Here is a 13,851-nt window from a genome sequence, read left to right on the forward strand (position 1 = left end):
CAACCCTGGGGTGGGCAATGGAGACCAACCCTGGGGTGGGTAATGGAGACCAACCCTGGGGTGGGCAATGGAGACCAACCCTGGGTGCAGAGCTGGGGAGCCCTGGGGTGGGCAATGGAGACCAACCCTGGGTGCAGAGCTGGGGAGCCCTGGGGTGGGGGATGGAGACCAGCCCTGGGGTGGGGAATGGAGACCAACCCTGGGGTGGGCAATGGAGACCAACCCTGGGGTGGGCAATGGAGACCAGCCCTGGGTGCAGGCAGAGCTGGGGAGCCCTGGGGTGGTAGCAGAGTGGTGCAAGAGGACCTGGCAAGCAGCCTCTGGGGGAGATGCTTCACTTCCAGCTCTCCAACCCTTTGGGGACAGCAAAGCCAGCAGTGAGGAGCTGGTTGGTGAGGAGGGAACACAGGAGGTGGTCCCAAGGCCCCTTCTGGTTTCTGTCCCAAGCAGCTGAAGGCAGAGGTCCTCCACTGGGACCCTGGAGCAGGAGGGAGCTCTGGGAAGCTGCAGGCTGAGCTCTGAGGATGGCAGCCAGGGAAGGTTGGCTCCAGAGGCAGCTCAGAGCATCTGGGGAGCAGGGAGAGGCTTTGGGCAGAGGAAGCAACTTGGGGAAACATCTCCCAAAGGCAATGAGGAGCACTGGGAGGAGCTCTGAGCCTGCTGGGAAGCTCCTAAGGGTGGTGGCTTGGATGGGGACAAGGAAGGAGCTAAGGAGGCTGTGGGGAGGGTGGCAGAGTCCCCAGGGATGGAGCTAAGGAGGCTGTGGGGAGGGTGGCAGAGTCCCCAGGGAAGGATTAAGGAGGCTGTGGGGAGGGTGGCAGAGTCCCCAGGGAAGGACTAAGGAGGCTGTGGGGAGGGTGGCAGAGTCCCCAGGGATGGAGCTAAGGAGGCTGTGGGGAGGGTGGCAGAGTCCCCAAGGAAGGAGCTAAGGAGGCTGTGGGGAGGGTGGCAGAGTCCCCAGGGATGGAGCTAAGGAGGCTGTGGGGAGGGTGGCAGAGTCCCCAGGGAAGGACTAAGGAGGCTGTGGGGAGGGTGGCAGAGTCCCCAGGGATGGAGCTAAGGAGGCTGTGGGGAGGGTGGCAGAGTCCCCAGGAATGGAGCTAAGGAGGCTGTGGGGAAGGTGGCAGAGTCCCCAGGGATGGAGCTAAGGAGGCTGTGGGGAGGGTGGCAGAGTCCCCAGGAATGGAGCTAAGGAGGCTGTGGGGAGGGTGGCAGAGTCCCCAGGGATGGAGCTAAGGAGGCTGTGGGGAGGGTGGCAGAGTCCCCAGGGAAGGATTAAGGAGGCTGTGGGGAGGGTGGCAGAGTCCCCAGGGATGGAGCTAAGGAGGCTGTGGGGAGGGTGGCAGAGTCCCCAGGGAAGGAGCTAAGGAGGCTGTGGGGAGGGTGGCAGAGTCCCCAGGGATGGAGCTAAGGAGGCTGTGGGGAGGGTGGCAGAGTCCCCAGGGAAGGATTAAGGAGGCTGTGGGGAGGGTGGCAGAGTCCCCAGGGAAGGATTAAGGAGGCTGTGGGGAGGGTGGCAGAGTCCCCAGGGAAGGATTAAGGAGGCTGTGGGGAGGGTGGCAGAGTCCCCAGGGAAGGAGCTAAGGAGGCTGTGGGGAGGGTGGCAGAGTCCCCAGGGAAGGATTAAGGAGGCTGTGGGGAGGGTGGCAGAGTCCCCAGGGATGGAGCTAAGGAGGCTGTGGGGAAGGTGGCAGAGTCCCCAGGGATGGAGCTAAGGAGGCTGTGGGGAGGGTGGCAGAGTCCCCAGGGAAGGAGCTAAGGAGGCTGTGGGGAGGGTGGCAGAGTCCCCAGGGAAGGATTAAGGAGGCTGTGGGGAGGGTGGCAGAGTCCCCAGGGAAGGAGCTAAGGAGGCTGTGGGGAGGGTGGCAGAGTCCCCAGGGAAGGATTAAGGAGGCTGTGGGGAGGGTGGCAGAGTCCCCAGGGATGGAGCTAAGGAGGCTGTGGGGAGGGTGGCAGAGTCCCCAGGGATGGAGCTAAGGAGGCTGTGGGGAGGGTGGCAGAGTCCCCAGGGAAGGATTAAGGAGGCTGTGGGGAGGGTGGCAGAGTCCCCAGGGAAGGAGCTAAGGAGGCTGTGGGGAGGGTGGCAGAGTCCCCAGGGAAGGATTAAGGAGGCTGTGGGGAGGGTGGCAGAGTCCCCAGGGATGGAGCTAAGGAGGCTGTGGGGAGGGTGGCAGAGTCCCCAGGGAAGGAGCTAAGGAGGCTGTGGGGAGGGTGGCAGAGTCCCCAGGGAAGGATTAAGGAGGCTGTGGGGAGGGTGGCAGAGTCCCCAGGGATGGAGCTAGGGAGGCTGTGGGGAAGGTGGCAGAGTCCCCAGGGAAGGATTAAGGAGGCTGTGGGGAGGCTGTTGGCTTGGTGCTGGCAGCAGGAGGTGGTGCTCAGCCCCTTCAGCTGCCTGCTGCCAGGGCTTAGCTCCTGTAGCTCTTCTGGGTGCTGCTTCTGGACACCAGGCTGATGCTTGAGCTGCTTCCCACGGCAGAGCTGAAGCCCCCAGCCAGGCAGCTGCTGCCCCCCGTGCTGAGCCTGCTGCCCAGGCCTGAGCCCAGCCCCAGCAGGGTCCCTGCTCCGTGGCTGCTGCCTGAGGACACCACAGCTGCGAAGGGAAGCCATGGCCTGAGGGTTACCTGGCCTGGAAGGGTCCTGAGCCCTTCCCTGCCTTTGCTTTCACAGGGCCAGGGCTTGGACAACCTCCCCCTGCTTGCATCCCCTGCTCCTCCTGCTCTGCAGCATCCCCCTGGGCTGCCCTGGGGCAGATGAGACCCCCAGGGACACCTGAGCCCCCCCAGGGACACCTGAGCCCCCCAGGGAGAGGGGCAGATGAGACCCCCAGGGACACCTGAGCCCCCCCAGGGACACCTGAGCCCCCCCAGGGAGAGGGGCAGATGAGACCCCCAGGGACAGGGGCAGATGAGCCCCCCCAGGGGCAGATGAGCCCCCCCAGGGAGAGGGGCAGATGAGCCCCCCAGGGACACCTGAGCCCCCCAGGGAGAGGGGCAGATGAGCCCCCCAGGGACACCTGAGGCCCCCAGGGACACCTCAGCCCCCCCAGGGACACCTGAGCCCCCCCAGGGAGAGGGACACCTGAGGGCCCCAGGGACACCTCAGCCCCCTCAGGGACACCTGAGCCCCCCCAGGGACACCTGAGCCCCCCCAGGGAGAGGGGTAGATGAACCCCCAAGGGAGAGGGGCAGATGAGCCCCCCCAGGGACACCTGAGCCCCCTCAGGGACACCTGAGCCCCCCCAGGGACACCTGAGCCCCCCCAGGGTGAGGCTCAGTGCACCAAAGCTTCCAGGCTGATCAGAGCAAAGCTCTGGGGCTCCCTTGGCCTCCCCCCAGTGCCCTGTGGAGCCCTCAGCTCCCTGCTGCTGCCCAGGGGGTGCCCAGCTCAGGCTCCTGGCCCTGCCCTCAGCTCCAGCAGCAGCCCAAGGAATCCTCAGCTGGCTGCTGCTGAGCCCAGGGGGCCCCAGAGAGGCACTGGGGCTGCACCAAGACCTCCAAGCTCACCCAGCCCAACCCTTCCCCAGCCCTACCCAGGCTGGGGCTGAGCCCTGGCCCTCAGCACCACAGCTGCAGGGCTTTGAAACCTCCCCCCCAGGGCTGGGGGCTCCAGCACCTCCCTGGGCAGCCTGGGCCAGGCTTGGACAACCCTCAAGGGGCCACAAGAGCCATGGCCACAGGGTCCTGGAGCCCCTCCAGGCATGGGGACTCCACCAGCAGCTCCCTGGGCAGCCTGGGCCAGGCTTGCAGAACCCTTCCAGGGCAGAAGTTTCTCCTCAGGGCCAAGCTGAGCCTGCCCTGGGGCAGCCTGAGGCCATCTCCTCTGCTCCTGGCCCTTGGCCCTTGGCCCAGGAGCCCACCCCCCACCCTGGCTCCAGCCTCCTCCCCACTCCCAGCCCCCCCAGGGGAGCTGCAGAGGACATCAGCAGGGATTTCACTTACAAACATTGACTGCTCCAAGCCCTTCTCCTGCCAGCCTGCAAGAGAGAGAGAGGAGAGGGAAGTGAGGAGTGGTCCTCTCAGGAGCGCTCCAAGCCCCAGGGCAGGATGCCTGGGGGGTGCTGAGGGCTGCTGCTGAGCAGCAGGAGGGAGGTGAAGCCACAGCCAGAGCTGTGTGGGGCATGGGGAGGCTCTCTGTGGGGTGCTGTGGCTCTCCCCTCACTTGTGGCAAGGGAAGCATGGAAATGAGCCTGGGTTTGGGCAGGACCTGGTGGGGGAGGTCCCTGCTCACTGCAGGGGGCTTGGACTAAAGGGTCTCCAAAGGTCCCTTCCAAGCCAAACCCTTCTGTGCCTCTAGGAAGGACATCAGGGGCTGGAGCAGAGGGGCTGGGAGCTGCCCTGGGGGGAAAGGAGCTGGGGGGGGGTTGGTGTCAGCAGGGGGAGGGGAGCCAGGGGGGGCCCAGGGGGACAAGGAGGCCACCAGCAGCCTGGGCTGCAGCAGCAGTGCTGTGGGCAGCAGCAGCAGGGCAGGGATGGAGCCCCTGGGCTGGGCACTGGGGGGGCACAGCTGGCAGCCTGGGGGCAGCCTTGGGCTCCTCAGGGCCAGGAGGACTTGGAGGGCTGCAGCAGGGCCAGGGAAGGGCAAGGGAGCTGGGGAGGGAGCTGGGGGGGTTGAGGCTGGAGGAGAGGAGGCTGAGGGGAGACCTCCTGGCTCCCTGCAAGTGCCTGAGAGGAGCCTGGAGCCAGGGGGGTTGGGCTCTGGGGCCAAGGGCCAGGAGCAGAGGAGATGGCCTCAGGCTGCCCCAGGGCAGGCTCAGCTTGGCCCTGAGGAGAAACTTCTCCCCTGGAAGGGTTCTGCAAGCCTGGCCCAGGCTGCCCAGGGAGGTGCTGGTGGAGTGCCCAGGCCTGGAGCTGCTCCAGAGCCCTGTGGCCATGGCTTGGTGGCCATGGTGGGGCTGGGCTGCTGCTTGGCCTGGATGACCTTGGAGGTGGCCTCCAGCTGAATGCTTTCCCTGCTTTGGGTTGCAGGGCAGCCACCCACCTGCACTCCTCCCCCTCCAGCAGCTTCCTGTAGGTTGCAATCTCGATGTCCAGGGCCAGCTTGACGTTCATCAGCTCCTGGTACTCCCTCAGCTGCCTGGCCAGGTCCTGCTTGCCCTTCTGCAGGGCAGCCTCCAGCTCTGCCAGCTTGCCCCTGGCGTCCTTCAGGGCCAGCTCCCCGCGCTGCTCGGCGCCGGCGATGGAGCTCTGCAAGCTGCTGCACTGCAGGAGGTGCAGCGGGGCCTGGGGACTGCTGCCTGGCCTTGCACCCTCAGGGCCAAGCCTCCTGGCCAGGGCTCCCCAGGGGGCTCCCCAGGGGGCTCCCCAGGGGGCTGCAGGTGCCCCCAGCTCTGGCTGGGCTCAGGCGGGGAAGCAGCTTGGGGTGGAAGGGACCCCCGAGGCTGCCAGGGGCTGGGAAGGGACCCCCGAGGCTGCCAGGGGCTGGGAAGGGACCCCTGAGGCTGCCAGGGCTGGGAAGGGACCCCTGAGGCTGCCAGGGGCTGGGAAGGGACCCCTGAGGCTGCCAGGGCTGGGAAGGGACCCCCGAGGCTGCCAGGGGCTGGGAAGGGACCCCCTGAGGCTGCCAGGGGCTGGGAAGGGACCCCCGAGGCTGCCAGGGGCTGGGAAGGGACCCCCGAGGCTGCCAGGGGCTGGGAAGGGACCCCCGAGGCTGCCAGGGGCTGGGAAGGGACCCCTGAGGCTGCCAGGGCTGGGAAGGGACCCCCGAGGCTGCCAGGGGCTGGGAAGGGACCCCTGAGGCTCTCAGGGCTGGGAAGGGACCCCCGAGGCTGCCAGGGCTGGGAAGGGACCCCCGAGGCTCTCAGGGCTGGGAAGGGACCCCCGAGGCTGCCAGGGGCTGGGAAGGGACCCCTGAGGCTCTCAGGGCTGGGAAGGGACCCTGAGGCTGCCAGGGGCTGGGAAGGGACCCCTGAGGCTGCCAGGGGCTGGGAAGGGACCCCTGAGGCTGCCAGGGGCTGGGAAGGGACCCCTGAGGCTGCCAGGGCTGGGAAGGGACCCCTGAGGCTCTCAGGGCTGGGAAGGGACCCTGAGCCTCTCAGGGCTGGGAAGGGACCCCTGAGGCTGCCAGGGCTGGGAAGGGACCCCTGAGGCTGCCAGGGCTGGGAAGGGACCCCCGAGGCTGCCAGGGCTGGGAAGGGACCCCTGAGGCTGCCAGGGGCTGGGAAGGGACCCCTGAGGCTCTCAGGGCTGGGAAGGGACCCTGAGCCTCTCAGGGCTGGGAAGGGACCCCTGAGGCTGCCAGGGCTGGGAAGGGACCCCCGAGGCTCTCAGGGCTGGGAAGGGACCCCCGAGGCTGCCAGGGCTGGGAAGGGACCCCCGAGGCTCTCAGGGCTGGGAAGGGACCCCCGAGGCTGCCAGGGCTGGGAAGGGACCTCTGAGGCTGCCAGGGCTGGGAAGGGACCCCCGAGGCTCTCAGGGCTGGGAAGGGACCCCTGAGGCTGCCAGGGCTGGGAGGGGACCCCCGAGGCTGCCAGGGCTGGGAAGGGACCCCCGAGGCTGCCAGGGCTGGGAAGGGACCCCCGAGGCTGCCAGGGCTGGGAAGGGACCCCCGAGGCTGCCAGGGCTGGGAAGGGACCCCTGAGGCTGCCAGGGGCTGGGAAGGGACCCCCGAGGCTGCCAGGGCTGGGAAGGGTCCCCTGAGGCTGCCAGGGGCTGGGAAGGGACCCCTGAGGCTGCCAGGGCTGGGAAGGGACCCCTGAGGCTGCCAGGGCTGGGAAGGGACCCCTGAGGCTGCCAGGGGCTGGGAAGGGACCCCTGAGGCTGCCAGGGGCTGGGAAGGGACCCCTGAGGCTCTCAGGGCTGGGAAGGGACCCTGAGCCTCTCAGGGCTGGGAAGGGACCCCTGAGGCTGCCAGGGCTGGGAAGGGACCCCCGAGGCTGCCAGGGGCTGGGAAGGGACCCCCGAGGCTGCCAGGGGCTGGGAAGGGACCCCCGAGGCTCTCAGGGCTGGGAAGGGACCCCTGAGGCTGTCAGGGCTGGGAAGGGACCCCTGAGGCTCTCAGGGCTGGGAAGGGACCCCCGAGGCTGCCAGGGCTGGGAAGGGACCCCCGAGGCTGCCAGGGCTGGGAAGGGACCCCTGAGGCTGTCAGGGCTGGGAAGGGACCCCTGAGGCTGCCAGGGCTGGGAAGGGACCCCCGAGGCTGCCAGGGCTGGGAAGGGACCCCTGAGGCTCTCAGGGCTGGGAAGGGACCCCCGAGGCTGCCAGGGCTGGGAAGGGACCCCTGAGGCTCTCAGGGCTGGGAAGGGACCCCCGAGGCTGCCAGGGCTGGGAAGGGACCCCCGAGGCTGCCAGGGCTGGGAAGGGACCCCTGAGGCTCTCAGGGCTGGGAAGGGACCCCTGAGGCTGCCAGGGCTGGGAAGGGACCCCTGAGGCTCTCAGGGCTGGGAAGGGACCCCCGAGGCTGCCAGGGCTGGGAAGGGACCCCCGAGGCTGCCAGGGCTGGGAAGGGACCCCCGAGGCTGCCAGGGGCTGGGAAGGGACCCCCGAGGCTGCCAGGGGCTGGGAAGGGACCCCCGAGGCTGCCAGGGCTGGGAAGGGACCCCTGAGCCTCTCAGGGCTGGGAAGGGACCCCCGAGGCTGCCAGGGCTGGGAAGGGACCCCCGAGGCTGCCAGGGCTGGGAAGGGACCCTGAGCCCTACCTGCTTCTTGACGCTGTCGATCTCGGAGTGCAGCCTCTGCACCCTGCGATTCATCTCCGAGATCTCCAGCTTGGTGCTGTGGAGGTCTTGGCCATGCTGGCCTGCAGTCTGCTGCAGCTCCTCGTACTGGGGAGGGCAGGCACCAGGTCACAGGCAGCAGCTTGGGCTCCTTGCTAGGGGCTGAGGCTGCTCTGCTGCTCTCCTGCCTGCTCTGACTCTTTCCCTGCTCCATCCAAGCTCTTCCTCCTGAGCTCCAGAAGCTTCCCTCCCTCCCTGCCTCCCTTCCTCCCCTGATGCTCCTTGCTCTCACTTTGTCCAAAGGAGCTCTTCAAGTGCCCAAGACACTAAATGAAAGCCCACCCACCCCTCCCTGCCTCTCCACCCTGCCCCCCTCCCTGCCCCCTTCTGCTGGGGCTCCCCAGGGGGAACCAACCCTTGGGGGCAGCCAAGCAGAGGTCCTCTGCCACCTGCTCAGTCCTCACATCCTCACCTTGCTCTGGTACCAGGCCTCTGCCTCAGCCCTGCTCCTGTTGGCAATGTCCTCATACTGAGCCTTGACCTCTGCAATGATGCTGTTGAGGTCCAGGCTCCTGTTGTTGTCCATGGAGAGCACCACAGAGGTGTCAGAGATCTGGGAGCGCATCTGAGACAGCTCCTGCGAGGCAAACTCCTCCTCAGCCCCAGGGGCTTCCTGCTCTGCTTCTCCCAGGGGTGAGGGAGGCACAAGGGGAGGGATGCTGGGGAGCTGCAGCTCCCTCAGGCTGCTTTGAGGGCTGGTGGAAAGCTGCAGCAGGCTGCCCAGGGGTGAGGGAGGCACAGGGGAAGGGATGCTGAGGAGCTGCAGCTCCTTCAGGCTGCTTTGAGGGCTGGTGGAAAGCTGCAGCAGGCTGCCCAGGGGTGAGGGTGGCACAGGGGGAGGGATGCTGAGGAGCTGCAGCTCCTTCAGGCTGCTTTGAGGGCTGGTGGAAAGCTGCAGCAGGCTGCCCAGGGGTGGTGGAGGCACAGGGGGAGGGATGCTGAGGAGCTGCAGCTCCTTCAGGCTGCTTTGAGGGCTGGTGGAAAGCTGCAGCAGGCTGCCCAGGGGTGAGGGAGGCACAGGGGAAGGGATGCTGAGGAGCTGCAGCTCCTTCAGGCTGCTTTGAGGGCTGGTGGAAAGCTGCAGCAGGTTGTCCAGGGGTGGTGGAGGCACAAGGGGAGGGATGCTGAGGAGTTGCAGCTCCCAACAGCTCCCTGAGGCTGCTTTGAGGGCTGGTGGAAAGCTGCAGCAGGCTGCCCAGGGGTGGGGGAGGCACAAGGGGAGGGATGCTGAGGAGCTGCAGCTCCTTCAGGCTGCTTTGAGGGCTGGTGGAACACTGCAGCAGGCTGCCCAGGGGTGGTGGAGGCACAGGGGGAGGGATGCTGAGGAGCTGCAGCTCCTTCAGGCTGCTTTGAGGGCTGGTGGAAAGCTGCAGCAGGCTGCCCAGGGGTGGTGGAGGCACAAGGGGAGGGATGCTGGGGAGCTGCAGCTCCTTCAGGCTGCTTTGAGGGCTGGTGGAACACTGCAGCAGGCTGCCCAGGGGTGGTGGAGGCACAGGGGGAGGGATGCTGAGGAGCTGCAGCTCCTTCAGGCTGCTTTGAGGGCTGGTGGAAAGCTGCAGCAGGCTGCCCAGGGGTGGTGGAGGCACAAGGGGAGGGATGCTGAGGAGCTGCAGCTCCTTCAGGCTGCTTTGAGGGCTGGTGGAACACTGCAGCAGGCTGCCCAGGGGTGGGGGAGGCACAGGGGGAGGGATGCTGAGGAGCTGCAGCTCCTTAAGGCTGCTTTGAGGGCTGGTGGAACGCTGCAGCAGGCTGCCCAGGGGTGGTGGAGGCACAAGGGGAGGGATGCTGAGGAGCTGCAGCTCCTTCAGGCTGCTTTGAGGGCTGGTGGAACACTGCAGCAGGCTGCCCAGGGGTGGGGGAGGCACAGGGGGAGGGATGCTGAGGAGCTGCAGCTCCTTAAGGCTGCTTTGAGGGCTGGTGGAACACTGCAGCAGGCTGCCCAGGGGTGGTGGAGGCACAAGGGGAGGGATGCTGAGGAGCTGCAGCTCCTTCAGGCTGCTTTGAGGGCTGGTGGAACACTGCAGCAGGCTGCCCAGGGGTGGTGGAGGTCTCATCCCTGGGGATACCCAAGGCCAAGCTTGGTGGAGCTCTGCTTGGGGATGTCCCTGCTGAGGGCAGGGGGCTTGGGCTGGGTGACCTCTGAGGCTCCCAGCTGGTGCCAGGGGAAGGAGGAAAAGAGCAGAGCAGAGCTGGGAGGCTGGGGAGGTCCTCACCTCTTCATAGAAGGCTCTCAGGAAGTTGATCTCCTCTGTCAGGGAGCCAACCTTGGTCTCCAGGTCCACCTTGTTCAAATAGGCAGCATCAGCATCCTGGGAGGGACAAGGGGAGAGGCACTGAAGCAAAGCTGCTGCTGCTGCCTGCATCCTTGCTCAGACACCAGCTGCGACTCAGAGACTCAGGGAATGTGCTGGGGATGGAAGGGAACTCAAAGCTCAGCCAGCTCCAAGCCCTGGGTGCCCCTGCTCTGGCAGGGGGTTGGCCTGGGTGCTCTCCAGAGGTCCCTTCCAGCCCCACAGGGGTGCTCTGGGGCAGCTCTGGGCTGCTGCTTAAGGCCAGGGGTGCTCAGGGGAGCAGCTGGCTGTGAACAAGCCCTGGGGAATAATCAGGGAGTCCTGGAGTGGGTTGGGGGTGGAAGGGAGCCCAAAGCTCAGCCAGCTCCAAGCCCCTGCCCTGCCCAGGGACACCTCCCCCCAGCCCAGGCTGCTCAGGGCCTCATCCAGCCTGGCCCTGAGCACCTCCAGGCAGGAAGCAGCCACAGCCTCCCTGGGCAGCCTGTGCCAGGCTCTCCCCAGCCTCACTTCCTCCTCTCCCCTCTCAATCTCTCCTCTCCCAGCTCCAATCCATCTCCCCTCACCCTGCCCCTCCCAGCCCTCATCCCTGGTCCCTGCCCAGCTCTCCTGGAGCCTCTGCAGCTCCTGGCAGCTGCTCTGAGCTCTCCCTGCAGCCTTCCCTTCCAGCCCCAACTCCCTCAGCCCCTCCTTGGAGGATCTTCAACAGCTCCAGGTCCTTCTTGTGTCCTCCCCTTGTCCAGCTCACAGCCATTGCCTCTCCCTCTCAAGAGCTTCCTCCTGATGTCCAACCTCACTCTGCCCTTGCAGGATGGGGAGCAATGGATTGGAGCTGGAGCTGGATCCAACCTCACTCTCCCCTTGGAGGGTCAGGATGAGGAGCAATGGATTGGAGCTGGAGCAGGACCCAACCTAACTCTCCCCTTGGAGGGTCAGGATGAGGAGCAATGGATTGGAGCTGGAGCTGGATCCAACCTCACTCTTCCCTTGCAGGATGAGGAGCAATGGATTGGAGCTGGAGCTGGATCCAACCTCACTCTTCCCTTACAGGATGAGGAGCAATGGATTGGAGCTGGAGCTGGATCCAACCTAAATCTTCCCTTGCAGGATGAGGAGCAATGGATTGGAGCTGGAGCTGGATCCAACCTCACTCTTCCCTTACAGGATGAGGAGCAATGGATTGGAGCTGGAGCTGGATCCAACCTCACTCTTCCCTTGCAGGATGAGGAGCAATGGATTGGAGCTGGAGCAGGACCCAACCTAACTCTCCCCTTGGAGGGTCAGGATGAGGAGCAATGGATTGGAGCTGGAGCTGGATCCAACCTCACTCTTCCCTTACAGGATGAGGAGCAATGGATTGGAGCTGGAGCAGGGTAGAGGAAGTTTGGACATCAGGAGGAAGCTCTGGAGAGTGAGGCTGGGGAGAGCCTGGCACAGGCTGCCCAGGGAGGCTGTGGCTCTGCCCTCCCTGGAGGTGCTGAGGGCCAGGCTGGATGAATCCCTGAGCAACCTTGGGCTGGGGGGAGGTGTCCCTGGGCACGGCAGGGAGGTTGGAGCTGGCTGAGCTTTGGGCTCCCTTCCAACCCAAGCCACTCCATGAATCCCTAAGCAGGAGTTCTGGGCCAGGACTGCCCCAGCTGGGTGTTTCTCCTCCAGGGAAGGAGGACTCCACCTTGGCTGAGGGCTTTGGGCAGCTCGGCACTGCTGGATAAAAAGGATCATTTGCATCCAAATGGCTTTGGTGCCTTCTTTGTTGTTGGGCCTCACCTTCTTCAGCAGGACAAAGTCATTCTCTGCAGCTGTGTGCTTGTTGATCTCCTCTTCATACCTGTGGGAAGGAGGGAGAAGGAAGGAGGGAGAAGGAAGGAGGGAGAAGGAAGGAGGGAGAAGGAAGGAGGGAGAAGGAAGGAGGGAGAAGGAGGGAGGGAGAAGGAGGGAGGGAGAAGGAGGGAGGGAGAAGGAGGGAGGGAGAAGGAGGGAGGGAGAAGGAGGGAGGGAGAAGGAGGGAGGGAGAAGGAGGGAGGGAGAAGGGAGAAGGAGGGAGAAGGGAAGGAGGGAGAAGGAGGGAGAAGGAGGGAGAAGGAGGGGAGAAGGAGGGAGAAGGAGGGAGAAGGAGGGAGAAGGAGGGAGGTGAGCAGCTCATCTCAGCTTCCATACAACCAAGGAAATCCCTCCCTCCATGCAGCTCTGGGAGCCTGTGCAGAGGCTCAAGAGTCTGCTGCCAGGAGGGACATTCACCACTGCTGAGCTTCACCACGAGGAGGAGCAGAGGGCTGGAGCTGCTCTGCTGTGAGCACAGCCTGAGGGAGTTGGGGTTGTGCAGGCTGCAGAGGAGAAGGCTCCCAGGAGACCTTCTGGTGGCCTCCCAGGGGCTGCAGGGGGCTGCAGGAAAGCTGGGGAGGGACTTTGGAGGCTGTCAGGGAGGGAGAGGACTGGGGGGGATGGAGCAGAACTGGAAGTGGGGAGACTCAGCTTGGCTGTGAGGAAGAAGTTGTTGCCCAGGAGGGTGGTGAGAGCCTGGCACAGGCTGCCCAGGGAGGTGGTGGAAGCCTCAGCCCTGGAGGTGCTGAGGGCCAGGCTGGAGGTGGCTGTGAGCAACCTGCTGTGGTGTGAGGGCTCCCTGCCCATGGCAGGGGGTTGGGACTGGCTGAGCCCTGAGCTCCCTTCCAGCCCTCACAGCTCTGTGATTGATTCTCTGATCTGAACTTGCTGACCTTCTGCAGCCTGCTCTGACAGCTCCACCTCAGCCAGCAGGACACAAAGGCTTCACCCCTGGGCAGGGGGGGTTGGAGACCACCCAGAGAAGCTGCAGGCCTCCAGGAAAGGATTGCCAGAAGGCTTTGCTGTCAGTGGGAGCTCTGTCTCAGCCCAGCTGAAGGCTTTGCTGTCAGTGGGAGCTCTGTCTCAGCCCAGCTGAAGGCTTTGCTGTGAGGAGAGCTCTGTCTCAGCCCAGCTGAAGGCTTTGCTGTCAGTGGGAGCTCTGTCTCAGCCCAGCTGAAGGCTTTGCTGTGAGGAGAGCTCTGTCTCAGCCCAGCTGAAGGCTTTGCTGTCAGTGGGAGCTCTGTCTCAGCCCAGCAGAAGGCTTTGCTGTCAGTGGGAGCTCTGTCTCAGCCCAGCTGAAGGCTTTGCTGTGAGGAGAGCTCTGTCTCAGCCCAGCAGAAGGCTTTGCTGTCAGTGGGAGCTCTGTCTCAGCCCAGCTGAAGGCTTTGCTGTCAGTGGGAGCTCTGTCTCAGCCCAGCTGAAGGCTTTGCTGTCAGTGGGAGCTCTGTCTCAGCCCAGCAGAAGGCTTTGCTGTGAGGAGAGCTCTGTCTCAGCCCAGCTGAAGGCTTTGCTGTCAGTGGGAGCTCTGTCTCAGCCCAGCTGAAGGCTTTGCTGTGGGTGGGAGCTCTGTCTCAGCCCAGCAGAAGGCTTTGCTGTGAGGAGAGCTCTGTCTCAGCCCAGCTGAAGGCTTTGCTGTCAGTGGGAGCTCTGTCTCAGCCCAGCTGAAGGCTTTGCTGTGAGGAGAGCTCTGTCTCAGCCCAGCTGAAGGCTTTGCTGTCAGTGGGAGCTCTGTCTCAGCCCAGCAGGGCTGGGTGGATCTCAGCTTGGCTTCCTCACTACCACTCCTGGCTTGCTCAGCAGAGCTTGGATCTGATGCCAGCTCCTGTGGTGGCTTCAGGAGGGCTGGGGATGGCCAGGGAGGAGGGAGGATGATGACCTGGGCAAGGGAAGCCGAGGTCTGGCCCAGTCCTGCTCTTGGGGGAGGGCTAAAAAGCAGCCACAGGCAGGGGCTGGTGGCCAGCAGGGGTGGGATGATGCCAGGGAGGAGATGAAAGGCAGGAGGAGTTCAAAGGCAGGGATCCACGTGGCTAA

General features: G+C 65.3%; 1 protein-coding gene across 1 annotated transcript in view; it reads right to left on the reverse strand.

The window, feature by feature from the left end:
- Positions 1-2,405: 2,405 nt before the first annotated feature.
- Positions 2,406-13,851, reverse strand: part of LOC104303689 (keratin, type II cytoskeletal 6A) — an 11,780-nt gene continuing 334 nt past the window's right edge. Inside the window, exons 2-8 of the mRNA XM_054177347.1 lie at positions 11,767-11,827; positions 9,925-10,020; positions 8,124-8,288; positions 7,634-7,759; positions 4,978-5,123; positions 3,939-3,973; positions 2,406-2,590 (exon numbers count right to left, since the gene is read on the reverse strand). Of these exons, the coding sequence (XP_054033322.1) occupies positions 2,406-2,590; positions 3,939-3,973; positions 4,978-5,123; positions 7,634-7,759; positions 8,124-8,288; positions 9,925-10,020; positions 11,767-11,827 (814 nt within the window). The remainder of the gene's footprint in view (positions 2,591-3,938; positions 3,974-4,977; positions 5,124-7,633; positions 7,760-8,123; positions 8,289-9,924; positions 10,021-11,766; positions 11,828-13,851) is intronic.

The sequence above is a fragment of the Dryobates pubescens genome, chromosome 40 (genome assembly GCF_014839835.1).
Source record: "Dryobates pubescens isolate bDryPub1 chromosome 40, bDryPub1.pri, whole genome shotgun sequence".
Taxonomy (NCBI): Eukaryota; Metazoa; Chordata; class Aves; order Piciformes; family Picidae; genus Dryobates; species Dryobates pubescens.